Below are 15,058 nucleotides of genomic sequence, written 5' to 3' on the forward strand. Positions count from 1 at the left end.
GTAATTCACGGGTCACCTTCCTAATGCTCTATTCTGGTATCAGACACAATACTTATTCCCATTGCTTTGAACCCCTTTTCACGCCCTGTTCCAGGCATCGAACGATCGCCTGCCTGCTCGAAACTTCCCATGATACCACCTTACTTTGCTCTCGTTATTTTGTAAGTTTCAATTCGAGAATTAATTCCGCCACCTTCCTCGATATTACCGACCAGATAGTCGACCTTGAAGAGGTCTGTTCTCCCGGAGTGCCCACCCTTTATTCTTTCGTAAGTACGATGGAGTTCCTGAAGGAAGGACGTCGACTTCATCATGATGACTTAAAGCAGAGAAATGAAGACATCCATGTATTGGACCGGCCTCTTTGAGAAGAGCAAGCCAGAATGAGAAGACCCGCTAGTTTCGTAATCAAAATTTTCCCCCTTACACCCCTCTTAAATCTCGGGACGAGATTTCTTGTAGTGGAGGAGAATTGTGACGCCCGGATAATTAGGCTACAATAATCCCGCGTTAACGATGCCACGTCACCTCGGTTACTGTTGATAAACTCGAGTTAGTTCAAAAACGATTCAAATTAAAATTTAAAATATAGGCAAACAATAAAAGTTTTCAAATATTAAAATTTAAATGTTCGGAGTGAACCAAATAATACATAGGTCATTATGGTGGAGGAACCACACTCTTATAAAATGTGTAATTATTCTAAAATGAATAAAACAGTAGCAAAACCGATATTTAAACTAAATTGTTTTGGGATAAAACCTTTTGTGGCAGTGGTTTCATGGTATTACTAATTTAGGGATCATTTTAATATTAAGTAAAAAGTAAACTTAAAAGAAAGTAAAATAAAAACAAAAGGAAAATAAATAGAAAGAAAAGAAAACACAAAACCAGAACAGAAAACTAACAAAAAAAAAGAGGAAGAAAGGCCCCCCCCCACTGGGCTTCGGCCCAGCAGGCCGGCCCGTTCGGCCACCGGCCCAACCGCCCCACACCCCCACTCCCTATACCCACTGGGGGGCACCGAACCCTAGCCCCACGACCACCACTTCCCCCCCCCCCACTCGTTCGTTCCCCCCCCCCCCCGATCCAGATCTGGATCGGGGCTCGACGCCAGCCCCCGCCGCCCGATGTGCTAGTCGCCGGAGCCACCCCCCGATCCCCTCGCCCCGATCCCCTCCTCCTCTCCGCTCATTCTGGATCGGGGGGAACGAACCCCACGTCGCCCCGACCCCTAGGCGAACCGCGCCGGCCGTCACCACCTCGTCGCCGGAGCTTCCCCCCCCCCCCCCCCCCCGCCGGACTGCCTCCTCCTCCTCAACGGCCTGCCTCCTCTTCGTCACCGTCGTCCCCGACGTCCTCCTCGACCTCCTCTTCGAGCACCGCTGCCCGGTCCCTACTCCCCCACCGTGAGCTCCCCCCCTCTCCCTCGCGCTCACCTCGGCCGTCCCGACGCCCGCGCACGACCACCGCGCTCCGGCTGCGCACTGGGCTCGCCCGACCCGCGCCTGTTGCCCCCGACCACGTCGCCGTGCGTCCCCGCCACCGCAGCTTGCCGTCCCGGCCGCCTGGCCGGCGCCGTGGCCTCCGGCCCCGCCTTGCGCCCCTCCGTGGCCTCGCCGTGGCCACGAACCATCACCGCATCCTGCTCCGGCCGGCGCCCCATGGCCCCGTGCCCCGGCGGCCTCGTCCCGCCCTGCGGGCGAGTGCCCGCTCGGGTGCGCCTGCACCCTACGCCCGGGACCCGTGGCCGTTCGCCCGTTAGGGCTCCCCCTGAGCCACTCACCTTGGGGCCCCACGCCCCAGAACAAAAAAAAAAGAAAAGAAAAGAAGTAAAGAAAAATAAATAAATAATAATAATAAAAATGAAAAGAATATTAAAAATAATAAATAATAAAATAAATAAAAACAATAAATATAATTAATAAAATTAAAATGATTTAATAAAATTATTGATTAATTAATTAATTAATTAAGTTAATTAATCCGGTTTAATTAAATTAATTAACTAGTTAAGATTAGGTGGGGCTGCGACGTGTTGATCTTCCGCGGCCGGGCATGACCCCGTAAAGTGTGTCCGGCCAAATGGGATCGAGCGTGTTGGGCTATGTGGTGCACCCCTGCAGGGAAGTTAATCTATTCGAATAGCCGTGATCTTCGGTAACAGGACGACTTGGAGTTGTACCTTGACCTTATGACAACTAGAACCGGACACTTAATAAAACACACCCTTCCAAGTGCCAGATACAACCGGTGGTCGCTCTACCTCAGGGAAATGAGGAGAGGATCGCCGGGTAGGATTATGCTATGAGATGTTACTTGAAGATGCTACTTGGAGGACTTCAATCTACTCTCTTATACTTGATGCAAGACGAAGGTGACCAGAAGCGTAGTCTTCGACAGGACTAGCTATCCCCCTCTTATTCTGGCATTCTGCAGTTCAGTCCACTGATATGGCCTCCTTACACATATACCCATGCATATGTAGTGTAGTTCCTTGCTTGCGAGTACTTTGGATGAGTACTCACGGTTGCTTTCTCCCCCCTTTTCCCCCTTTCCCTTCTTCCTGGTTGTCGCAACCAGATGCTGGAGTCCAGGAGCCAGACGCCACCGTCGACGACGACCCCTACTACACCGGAGGTGCCTACTACTACGTGCTGCCCGCTGACGACGACCTGGAGTAGTTTAGGAGGATCCCAGGCAGGAGGCCTGCTCCTCTTTCGATCTGTATCCCAGTTTGTGCTAGCCATCTTATGGCACCCTGTTTAACTTATGTCTGTACTCAGATATTGTTGCTTCCGCTGACTCGTCTATGATCGAGCACTTGTATTCGAGCCCTCGAGGCCCCTGGCTTGTATTATGATGCTTGTATGACTTATTTTATTTGTAGAGTTGTGTTGTGATATCTTCCCGTGAGTCCCTGATCTTGATCGTACACATTTGCGTGCATGATTAGTGTACGATTAAATCGGGGGCGTCACAACTACAATCTACTCTCTTCTACATTCTGCAAGACGGAGGCTGCCAGAAGCGTAGTCTTCGACAGGATTAGCTATCCCCCTCTTATTCTGGCATTCTGCAGTTCAGTCCACTGATATGGCCTCCTTACACATATACCCATGCATATGTAGTGTAGTTCCTTGCTTGCGAGTACTTTGGATGAGTACTCACGGTTGCTTTCTCCCCCCTTTTTCCCCCTTTCCTTTCTTTCTGGTTGTCGCAACCAGATGATGGAGTCCAGGAGCCAGGAGCCAGCGTCGACGACGACTACTACATTGGAGGTGCCTACTACTACGTGCAGGCTGACGACGACGACCAAGAGTAGTTAGGAGGATCCCAGGCAGGAGGCCTGCGCCTCTTTCGATCTGTATCCCAGTTTGTGCTAGCCATCTTATGGCAACTTGTTTAACTTATGTCTGTACTCAGATATTGTTGCTTCCGCTGACTCGTCTATGATCGAGCACTTGTATTCGAGCCCTCGAGGCCCCTGGCTTGTATTATGATGCTTGTATGACTTATTTTATTTGTAGAGTTGTGTTGTGATATCTTCCCGTGAGTCCCTGATCTTGATCGTACACATTTGCGTGCATGATTAGTGTACGATTAAATCGGGGGCGTCACATCCGCCGTCTTCACATGCGCCACGCACCCGAACGTCCGTAGATGAGACACATTCGGCTTACGTCCGTAAATTGCTTCATACGGAGTCTAGCCGATCACTGCCTTCATTGGAGCCCGGTTGAGAAGATAGGCCGCCGTCGAGACAACTTCTCCCCAAAATGTCCCCGGCAAGTTCTTGCTCTTGAGTAAACTTCTCGCCATGTCAACGATGGTTCGGTTGCGCCTTTCAACAACCCCGTTCTGCTGTGGCGTATAAGGTGCCGTGAGGAACCTTTTTATGCCAATCTTCTCGCAGTAGTAGTTGAACTCGTTTGACATAAACTCTCCGCCACGATATGTCCGTAGAGCACGAACCTTCAGCTTGTGTTCCATCTCCGTTGCGGTCTTTAGCTTCTTGAACGCTTCAAACGCCTCATCTTTAGATCGTAGGAGAACGACCCACATATGTCACGAGTAGTCATCTACCACAAGGAAGAAGTACTTCTTTCCTCTGTGAGTTGCTGGGGTGATAGGCCCACATAGATCACCATGGAGCAGCTCGAGTGCATCACTTGCACGATAGGTAGACTGAGAAGGGAACGGCCTGCGGTGCTATTTTCCAACCAAGCATGCATCACATACTCGATCAACATGGTCGATAAACGGCATCCGAGATACCATCTCCATCTTCGACATGTACGTGTCCAAATCTAGCATGCCATAACCATGAATCATCATCACTCTTGGTGAGCCAACACTCCGGTTGAGATTGGTCAAGGTTGAGGATATAGAGCATGTTCCGCGTGCGATTCACACGCGCTAGCACGTTTCGGAGGTTGTCGAAGATCGTCATCACTCCGTTCTCAATATCCACCTTGCATCCATTCTCATCAAGTTTCCCGACAGAGATGATGTTGTTGCGAAGCCGTGGGATGTAGTACACTCCGGTGAGTATGCGATGTTCTCTTGTGAGACCCTCGAAGAGGACAGAACCTTGCCCGCAAATCTCCACATTTGAACCATCACCGAACTTGACCGAGCCTTGAACATCATATTCTAGCTCGAGGAACTTCTCCTTGCACCCCGTCATGTGGTTACTGGCACCCGTGTCGAGATACCATGACACGTTCTGGCTCCCGGATAACTTTGGTGTTACCTTTTTCTCATGAAGTAGCACCTTCCGGTTTGGTTTCACAACCGCTGTTTGGACGAGATCACAAACTTCGGCCATCAGAAGACCTGGACGTTCATCTTCCTGCTTCGCCAAATTTGCCTTGATCTCGCGCTTGTTAGGCTCCGGACAATCCTTCGCAAAGTGACCCATCTCGTTGTAGTTATAGCACTTGACCTCGGACATATCCAAGTTTCGTGGCTTCCGCTCTTTAGATCGGTCCGCCTTACCACGACCGTGTGGCTTGCCTTTTCCGGTTTGTCCGCTGCTCTTCGCGTTGTTTGAGCCTTCGCTGACGTTACGCCTTCCTTTGCTACTTGGGGACTCCCAATCTGCGCGTGAGTACATGAATTGGTCACCACCTCCTCCTTTGCCTTTCCGACAACCACGAACATTCTCTTCCCATGTCCGCAAGCGTCCGATCGCCTCCGTTATGGTCATGTCGTCAATGTCGTAAAGCTGCTCGAGCGTGCCGATGATGTACGTGAATTTATCAGTCACCGAACTGAAAAACTTCTCCACAATCTCGGTCTCCTCGAGCTTTGCACCAAGCGTGCGGATCTCTCCCACCAATGTAGTCAGACGCATGCCATAGTCGTTCACCAATTCAGTTTTCTCCATCTGCAACTTGTGAAATTGGTGCTTTAGCACTTGTGCCCGAGCCTTGGTGACACGATCTTCTCCGATCCTCATCTCTTTGAGTGTGTTCCACGCCTCTCTTGCTGTCTCGAACTCCGCCAATGTCATCATCACGGAATCCGGCACAGACTGGACTATGGCGGCCATGGCACCTTCGTCGCACTCCTTGTCGACGTCGTCGTCCGTGATGGCCTCCCACACTCGAAGGGTTCGGAAAATGATCTTCATCTTCACTGCCCACACGCCGCAGTTGGCGTCGGTGAGCATCGGGTACTGTATGGGGATGTTGCGATGCGCCAGTACGTTGGCGCCGCCCGTTCCGCCACCACTGGTTGCTGACTTGCCGCCTTCTTCACCTTGTCGCCGTTCTTGTTCGCCTTGGAACCACCGTTGCCGGACTTGACCGACTCAGCGTCGCTGTCCATCATCATAGATCGTAGATCGTCGAGGCTCTAGATACCAATTGTTGGTTTTTGAACTGGCTAGATCAAATACCCTCTTGCACGGACTTGCAAGCTAGCTAGATAAGCTAGCAAGCAAGCAGCTTGATCGATTCTGCTAGTACGTGTGTGTAGCCGGCGACTCTTGACATAAACTACGACGGAACCTTGCAATGAATATTGGACAGAAGAAACTAGTCTTTGCGGTGCGTGACTTGCACCTTTTCGTTATTTTTCTCTAGTATATAAAGGATACATGACCGACTTGTCACGTCCAACTCGTAGCGTAGACGGGCTACCAACACGACGCGATCCGGATTCGTACAAGCACGTCCGGTTTACCTTACGTAAGATCTTTCCTAAACATAATCTATCTAGGTGATCTATTATGACTACAACTAGATTAATTACTACGCGGCCAGCATCAAGACTTGTGCAGAGCTTCTGCCAAGCCCGGAACTTCCGGCCATAGGCCGGAACCTCCGGACCCCGGACCTTCCGGTCAGCCCGGAACCTTCGGCCCTCTCACTCCAGACGATGCCTAGGAGTGCCAGCTCTCTGGATAGCCCGGAACACGGCCGGAACCTCGCCTGGAACGTCTAGCTCCCAGAACCTCCGGCCTGCCCGGAACTTCCGGCCCTCGGAAACCAGACCAGCCCCGACCGTGCCAACTCTCTGATTAGGTCGGACCCTCCCCGGAACCTGGCCCAGAACTTTCGACCCTGCCTGCGCGCAGCGACTTGGGCCGAAGCCCGTGTACCCTTTCACCCCCTAGACTATATATACTCTTCTCCCACCGACGTTTTAGGGTTAGCAAAGTAGTAGCTCATTTGAGAAGCTTTGCTCTCCACTTGATCCCTTCTCCATCGGAGTTCACGATCTCTACGGAGAAGATCCCCCAAGTGGATTCAAGACCCCTCACGGAAAGACCCCTCAAGACCTCCTCCGGAGAAGAACTTGTTACTTGTATCGTCCTTTGTTGATCGTGTATCTCTTTGTGTTTTGAGGATTTAGCACATGTGTAATCGAATCTTGTTGGTTTGAGTGATTTCTCCCGTGTTTCTCCCTCGTGTTCCTCATGTTCTTCGCGGGAGGGTTCTACCCTACATCAATTACCTTTGGCAAAAAAACATACCATTTGGAAAAATTGCCATTCCTCTTGGACTCTGATTACAGCGGCGAAGAGGATGATGGGTGAATAAAATCCAAACAGGCCGCAGTCAAGAGAGGGTTGGAAAATTAGAGCGGTGAGGGTGGGGAAAGTGGAGCGCCGTTGGCCCTCGCGCGCAACATAGAGGGACAAGGGATGGATGCGGAAGAGTCTCTCCCCTTCACCTCTTGCTCTTCGTATCTCTCCATCTCTCTCACATTGTGGGGGTGGCAAGGTGGCCGAGCCTGACCAGCTAACAGGAGTGAGGAATGGAGGAGGCCATGACCTCTCACGACGTCGTTAGATCACATCAATGACGACGCGTTACTACAGATTTGTTTCAAATGTAGTGGCACTTGAAATAGGGCTAGATGAGCATAGGAATCTACCGTACGGCTAACTGTGTAGTACACTATACGTTACAAGAGATGGACTTATTTCATGGCGTAGATTAAATGAAATTGCAGGTGACAAGAGTTCTCCGCAGCTTCAGGTTGTATGGTTGAGCACGCGGCGGAGCTGGATCTTCTGGCTCTCCATTCGAGCTTCTAGAAGCTTTGCTTTCAGACTGTGCCTCTGGACCAGCTCCATGCAGCCTGTGAAGCCACGGTTCATCGAGTCCGGCGACGGCGAGCTCCATGGTCCCATGCTCGGGGAGCTCTGTCCCATACCCCGATCTGCAGCTTCGCCAGCGTCGTAATACATACGTCTGTTCAACGAGTTTACTAGATCCACCTCCACATCCACCTGGTGGATTTCATGGTTGTTCCGAGGGCAAGGCCTCGAGAACTTTGATATTGCCGACTGTTTCTTCTCGTGCTCCACAACTTTGATATTGCTCACGTCATTCTGCCAGACCTCCGAATTGTCTCCACTCGTCCAGGAAATTCTGTCACATACATTGTTGACTGAAGGTTCGCTTCCATTCCCGTTCCGTGAAAAGCTTGAACCCTGAAAGTCTTGGTGGCTTGTAGTCTCCCAGCTGCTCTCATCTTCTATTTCACTGTCTTGGCAAGGGCTTCGATTGGTTAGGTTCTCCAGGCATACATCAGCCATTTGGCCGATAGCTTGTTGAATTTCTAATTCATCTAGTGAAGACCTCTGCACCTTGCATCGTCCGAGCTCTTGGCTCGGGCGGAGCTCCTTGAATATGGCTAATATTTCCTCCGATGCTGCAGGCGGCTCATACTTGAATTGAACCTCCAGGTCCCTCACCAAGCTAATTTCCCTTATAATTTTCTCTGCTTCTCCTACTAGAATGCTGCTGTCTCCCTTGGCACAACCCAAAGAGGCGACAAAGGCCTCAACATCCTGTTGCAATTTGCTTAGCTCACCGTATTTGTCTTCGAGAGTGAGCCTTGCATCCACAAGTTTCATCTGCACCCGCTCTTCCCGCCACACCTCGGCCATCTGTAGCAACTTTCTGTCCTCATCCACCTCCTCCCGCAGTTCCACAAAGTCCCGCTCCAAGACTTCAATATCGGATTTTTGTTCCTCGACCTCCCTCACCAGTTTGTTGCACACCTCCTCGGTCATTTCCCGTGTCTTCCTCTCCTTGTCATACTCCTCCAACAGATTATTGGCTGCCAATTTGACCTCCTTCAACTCATCAACGAGCTTCAAGTTAATGTTCTCTAGTTGCCTCCGGTTCTTCTTCTCATGGTCGAGGTCTGCCTTCATATCCTCAAGAATGGATTGGGCCTTCTTGTGTTCTCTCCTCCGCCAGGCTGATTTCCCCTCCCTCAGTTTCTCCAACAAGCGGTCAAGCTGCTTCTTAGCTGAAACACGCTCAGCTTCTAGCTTGCCCACCCTATCTTGTGCACGCTGGAGCTCCATCTGGAGTATATTAGCATGAGTTTGCCCTTGCTGTTTTCCAATGAGATCAAGTTGGTTGGCAATCACATAGGCACCATCCAATTCACCCCCCTGTACGCTCTCAGACTTACACTTTGTTGCATTCTCCAAGCCGGTGATCGGCATCAAAGCTGAGGCGAGATGAAGTTTAACCTACACAATTAAATCCACAAAATTAATTATGCACCAGTTTAGGTGCCAGTGAGCAAGCCGCGAATGAGTCAAAGCCACAGGAGCTTAACGAAGTAATTTCTAGCATTACTTTGTGGAGCTCTCCGCTGTGTTGCTCCAAAACGGAATTGGGGCTTGAAGTCTCAATCTTCAGACCATGTTTGTGACCAAGATGATCCTTCCTGAGAAGCTGGACTTGCAGATGTCTCGGTATAAACTGCCATACAAGCAAATGTGACCAAGAAGTGAGTACAGGAGCAACGAATTGTCAAAGTCTAATGAGCAATCATCCTTCATTTTCATTCGGTCAGAGCAGCAAGATGTTATATGGCTAAATGAAAAAAGATCTAAGATTTATCATAACTTCTCAGTAAAGAGAACACATAGCATACGAAGACAACAGTTATATAAAGATGTGCCGATAAAACTCTGGCAGTTCCACTGCTTGGGATCAGCCAGACTTTTTCAGCAAAGAACAGTCTCAGTGGACCGCATAACACCCTCCGAATTAAATCAGCAAGCCAACCCACTGATCAGATATTTCTGAACCCCAACAGACAAGGAAGAATGTGTTGCTCACTTAATCGACTGCAGCAACATGGTAGCTGAAAACTAGATATAGTTGGCAATTTACATAATTAACTAACTGGACCGTGAGAAATTTTCTACTGCATTGTAAGAATTAGGCACTTCACTTTAAAATACAACATGAGTGGAGAAAATGGTGAGAGGAAACTTCTCAGCCCAAACTTCCTCTTTGTCACAATCACAGAGTAGTACTTTACACTAAACCACCTGGTGAGGTGATAGCAACCACTAAGAGCATGGTTAATAGTATAGCCAACTGCTGGCTATACGATCTTACCACATCATCTATAGTCAAGCTTATAGCCGGAAAGCACAATAGTTGCATATGAATATGTACTATTTTATTGGGCAAATTTTAACATGCTCCCTCTTACCCCCTCTTTTTACACGTGAGGTAAGAAGGTAAGAGTTAATCTGATCACTGATTAGTGAGATCAATGGCTCAGATTTACTCCCTCCGTCCGGAAATACTTGTCATGGAAATGGATGTATCTAGACGTATTTTACTTCTAGATACATCCAATTTTATCTATTTGTGCGACAAGTATTCCGGGACGGAGGGAGTATTATATACTCTTACCTCTCATGTGAAAAGAGGGGGTAAGAGGGAGCATGTTAAAACTGCTCATTCTATTGATACATGGCCCACTTCCCATTTTCACAAAGTGTTTAGGAGCGCGTGCTACAGCCGGCTGTTAATCAGTAGTCTGCTTCTCTTCTCTCTCCTCCATCTTATCAAAAATATAATATTTAAAGTCTTATGACCCGCCTACATCATCCTATTGCACTTGCTCTAAGCACCCAATAAAGTGATGCACCAATAAACACCAGGAGACAAACCGATAACTCCTGCATGAAGAACCTTGCAAGGACAAGGTACATGCATACACTAATGTTCAATGCTAGACACCCCCCCCCCCCCCCCCTCGTAGATGTGAGGTGCAAGATTAGCTCACAAGAAATGCGCCCATGGACGGGCGGCCAATTAATGCCACTCCCAACGATCGCTCGCATAGCTAACACCAATAAATGTGGGGATCTATGCTTCGATTTGGTAGCACCCGACGCCTCAACGGCCGACCATTAACTGCTGTCCGCCACGAGCAAGAACGGATGGTTGTACGGTAGTGCACTAGATAGCGCGCTTTAATGCGGGCATCGGTGTCCTAGATTCACCTCCGGTACGCCAGATTAGCGACGACATTAGCGATAATTCGAGCATACAGTTGGCTATAATTCATCCAGGGTTTAGCATTTTCTTAATTGGAGAAGATGTCATAGGGATGGCATTATGTACCTCGAGGCCGACACGAGATTTTCCCTGGTGCTCTGCGGCGGGCGCCTCCTCCGGCGGCCACAGGCGCCACACCGCGGCCGCTAACCGCCTCACGGACGAAGCCCTCGGCGCCTTCTGCTCGCTGACGCCCTCCTGGCTCTCCCTGACGCTCCATCGCAGCTTCGGGGTACAGGGCCCGCCTCGGCGACCGCTGGTAGCAGAGGAGGAGTTGACGGATGCGGGGGCGATGGGGTTTTTCAGAAGCCGCCGGCGGCGGCTCGGAGCGCGGAGCGAGGTGGTGGGGCGCGGCATTGTGGGGGTTAGGGTTCCGGCGGCGGTGTAAGCATGGGGGCGGAGAGGAGAGCCGTTGGAGGAGCGGCGGCGAGGGAAATGAGAGGGGCTGTGGGACGGAGTGGACAGACAGTCAATGAAGAAAGGACCACGGTCTAGTTGGGACTTGCATCTCTAGTTGTCCACCCGTTGAAAAACTTTAAACTTTAGAGTTTTTTAAGTATATAAATGATCATTTTTTTAGGGGATAAATGTGAGGATCTCACTACTCAATAACCCCTTTGAAAAACTTTAAACTTTAGAGTTTTTTAAGTATAAATGATCATTTTTAGGGGATAAATGTGACGATCTCACTGCTTAATTGACTGAATTCGGAGATTACAACTCATCTATGAAGGAACTCAATGCTAATCAATGAAATCAAATGAGAAAAGCAATGGAGGAAGATGGACAGTACAAGGAGGAGACGAGAACACAACCACACACACGCCTCGGCTGAAGCCGCCGTTCCGATCCAACCAAGTCTGCTCGCGGTCGTCCGTTGTGTATATGTAGTTGATAACTTTGATAGCTTCAGCTTAGGCCCAACGCCCAATAACGGTTCATAATCCAGCCCAGGACAGGGGAAGTCGCTGACAATCCCCCCCTTCATAACATTCGGCTTGCCCTCAAGCCGAATCCAAGCAAAACCACCGGGATTCCAAGGCACTTGTACAACAGACTGAACCCAATCAAAAGGTGTCTCCCGATCTAGTTGTAAGAATTGGAAGCCGCAGGTCTCATTAGGATGCACATAACAGGACATCAGCTCAACCCTGGAGACATGAAGAGATCCTCCTGTCTCAATCACCAAGTAGCAGATCACTGCAATTAACCATGAATTCTTTCATTGTATAAGATTATAAGCTCCTTGAATAATATGACCACTGAGGCATGAGAGACCAAGCTTGCAAGAAACCATCAATCACGAGCTCCAAACAATTAGAATGCACCCTTAGCATTGCTTGAGAGTGTTGTTGTCTGAACATGTTACCACCATCCAAGTGCCTTACAATCAAGAACAGATCATCCATAACTGCAATAAGGATGCATTTCAAACTGTAAGTACTCTGTGGCTCAGGGTTGTTGAGACCTGCTCGCATCAGTGGTGGCCAAGGTGGCCGCAGCACCTGAAAAGTACAGTAGTCCCCGCCATGCTTGGGCTGCACATGATGGCGACAGTCGAGTACACTAATCAGCTGCATTATAGATGAGATTAAGAAGAATGACGACCAACGAACATGCTGCAAATTGTCTTCATAATTTTCCTCTTACCAATATCCTCTTCATAATACAATGATGGCAACCATGGTTGTATATCAAAACTCGGACACCATGCAATTTTCCACTGTAAACTCTCAGAACCATATGAACAATCATGTTCAGTATAACAAGACTGGGACCAAACACTCCCTGGTGCATGACAATGTGCCCAGGCATTTTTCCATTGCACCAATGGAAAATCCAATTGATTATTATCACTCAGCAGCAAAGATAGCTCCCAATAATGCGAGGGCTGCAACTCGGCCAGGCAAATGAAATACTGTCATAGCTTATCAATCTTCTGGAACTTACAACAGCGACATGGCCGAGCAGGAAAACCTTGTAACAACTTCCACATAAAGGCCCAAGGAATGCAGAATTAAGTGAGGGTTTCATATGCATGAGAACAATCATCAAAATCACCAAACCAAGAAAATGGACGTAACTTGGGCATTAGAATTATTGTCGCTGGAACTCCTTTGTTGAGCTATAAGAATAATGGCCATGGTGGTTTCAATGGCAAGCCATCAAGAGCACGCAATGACACTGAGTCGAGCAGATCGTGTATCAGGAGCTTCTCGGCAATAGTATGCTCCTTCATGTGGCTTCCTAAGAGAACACGACTCGTACCTATCTTGGATTGGGAACCAGTACTCCGCTGATTGTACTCCTATTATGCCCTTGCTGTTAACAAATTCCATCCAGGCACAAGAGTAGAAACATCTAGTATTCCATGACTTTTCATGAGGCAAACTGATAACAGGGTCGTAGTTGTGCACTTGAACAACAGAAAATAATTTCTAGCTTCATGTGGCTTCCTAAGAGAACACGACTCGTACCTATCTTGGATTGGGAACCAGTACTTCGCTGATTGTACTCCTATTATATGCCCTTGCTATTAACAAATTCCATCCAGGCACAGGAGTAGAAACATCTAGTATTCCATGACTTTTCGTGAGGCAAACTAATAACAGGGTCGCAGTTGTGCACTTGAACAACAAAGAATAATTTCTCCTTGTTTGCACCATAACCTTTATCATCTATAGGAGTGAGTCTGGCAGGAGCTTGCCAAGCGTGATATCCAATAAGGGATGTAGCATTTCAGTGGTTGTGATCTCTGTGGGTGTAGGAGCCGGAATGGATACATCCATCAGAGTCATGGAATTGACCTCCATACTCACCTCCCATGTAGCATGAACGACATTGGTCAAGGATGCTAGTGGTGCTGCTGTAGGAGTCGGCGTGGACCGTGTTGCATTGTTTCCTTCTCCTGGGCACTCGGTCGAACACATGGTGGGCGTAGCTAGAGCGAGGTCTCAATCATCTGAGGCGGACACTACTGCGATGGAGGTGGAAGAGGAGAAGGTTGTAGATCGTACTGGGGATACAACAAGCTCGGGTAGGGGCACCTTGTTGACCTGGATGGCGTTGGTGGCGGAGTAGAGGCTCAATGTCAAACAGGTGATGGGCATCTCAAGCACATGGTTCGCCTCACTGCATGGTGGACGCAGGCACGCCGTTCCGGTGTCTCCTCATGGGCTCTTCAAGCGGGTGGTGACCGACACGACGAGGGATGGAACGCCGCCTGATGCGAGAGCGACGGCAGACGCGCTTGACATGAAGATGCATGTGGCCATTACCACTGAAGCGGGGTTGGAGGAGGAGGCAGCAACCTCCAACTCATGGGACCCGTTGGGGTGATGCCGCAGCTCGAGACGCGCAGAGCCCTGGTCGTGCTCGTCTTTGACGAACTTGAAGACGCCAGGTCGGGGTCGTGTTTGGTGTCGGGGAAGACATGGCTCGCGGCCGGCGTTGACAGAGCAGGCGCGGTCGCAAATAGCGGCCATGATTTCCTTGGCGTGCTTAGCATCATCGCGGCCGGGGACTCGATGGCATTTCCGACGGAGGTTGCTGAACACCGTCTCCACAGACTTCTCTAGCCTCGCCTTGGAGGCGTGAAGCTTCAGTCTAGATCACGAGCTAGCTAGGCCTTCAGAACCTCATACTTCACCAAACCCTCTAGCGAGAGGCTCGCCAGGAGCTCCGCACGTCGTCGTGAGTCCATGGATTTGATTGGGGAAAACATTTGGGTGAAATTTTGGTGCAGAATCGAACGACTTTGATGCCAATTGTGAGGATCTCACTACTCAATTGACTGAATGCAGAGATTACAACTCATCTATGGAGGAACTCAATGCTAATCAATGGAATCAAAGGAGAAAAGCAATGGAGGAAGATGAATAGTACAAGGAGGAGATGAGAACACAACCACACACACGCCTTGGCCGAAGTCGCCGTTCCTATCCAAGCCAAGTCTGCTCACGATCATCCACTGTGTATATGTAGTTGATAACTTTGATAGCTTCTGCTTAGGCCCAAGGCCCAATAACGGTTCATAATCTAGCCCAGGACAGGGGAAGTTGCTGACAATAAACTAGACCTCACGGACCCCTTCCTCCCCTTAAATATACTCGACCAGCGACACTTCGTGGGATAATTTTTGCACCCCTTCGCACTGAATCTTCACTGGTGCTCCCTCTGGCGACCACCCGCAGCCTCCAACCCCACCCGCCCCA

The 15,058-nt window shown here is 49.4% G+C and overlaps 1 protein-coding gene across 1 annotated transcript; it reads right to left on the reverse strand.

Moving 5' to 3' along the window:
• Positions 1-7,263: 7,263 nt before the first annotated feature.
• Positions 7,264-11,329, reverse strand: LOC123159235 (cingulin). The gene is made up of 3 exons (XM_044577061.1): positions 10,911-11,329; positions 9,117-9,242; positions 7,264-9,007 (listed from the first exon to the last, which is right to left on the reverse strand). Exons 1-3 carry the CDS (start codon positions 11,199-11,201, stop codon positions 7,490-7,492), a joined length of 1,935 nt encoding a protein of 644 aa, XP_044432996.1. The 5' UTR covers positions 11,202-11,329; the 3' UTR covers positions 7,264-7,489.
• Between the last annotated feature and the right edge of the window lie 3,729 nt (positions 11,330-15,058).

This window comes from Triticum aestivum, chromosome 7B (assembly GCF_018294505.1).
Source record: "Triticum aestivum cultivar Chinese Spring chromosome 7B, IWGSC CS RefSeq v2.1, whole genome shotgun sequence".
NCBI classification, from domain to species: domain Eukaryota; kingdom Viridiplantae; phylum Streptophyta; class Magnoliopsida; order Poales; family Poaceae; genus Triticum; species Triticum aestivum.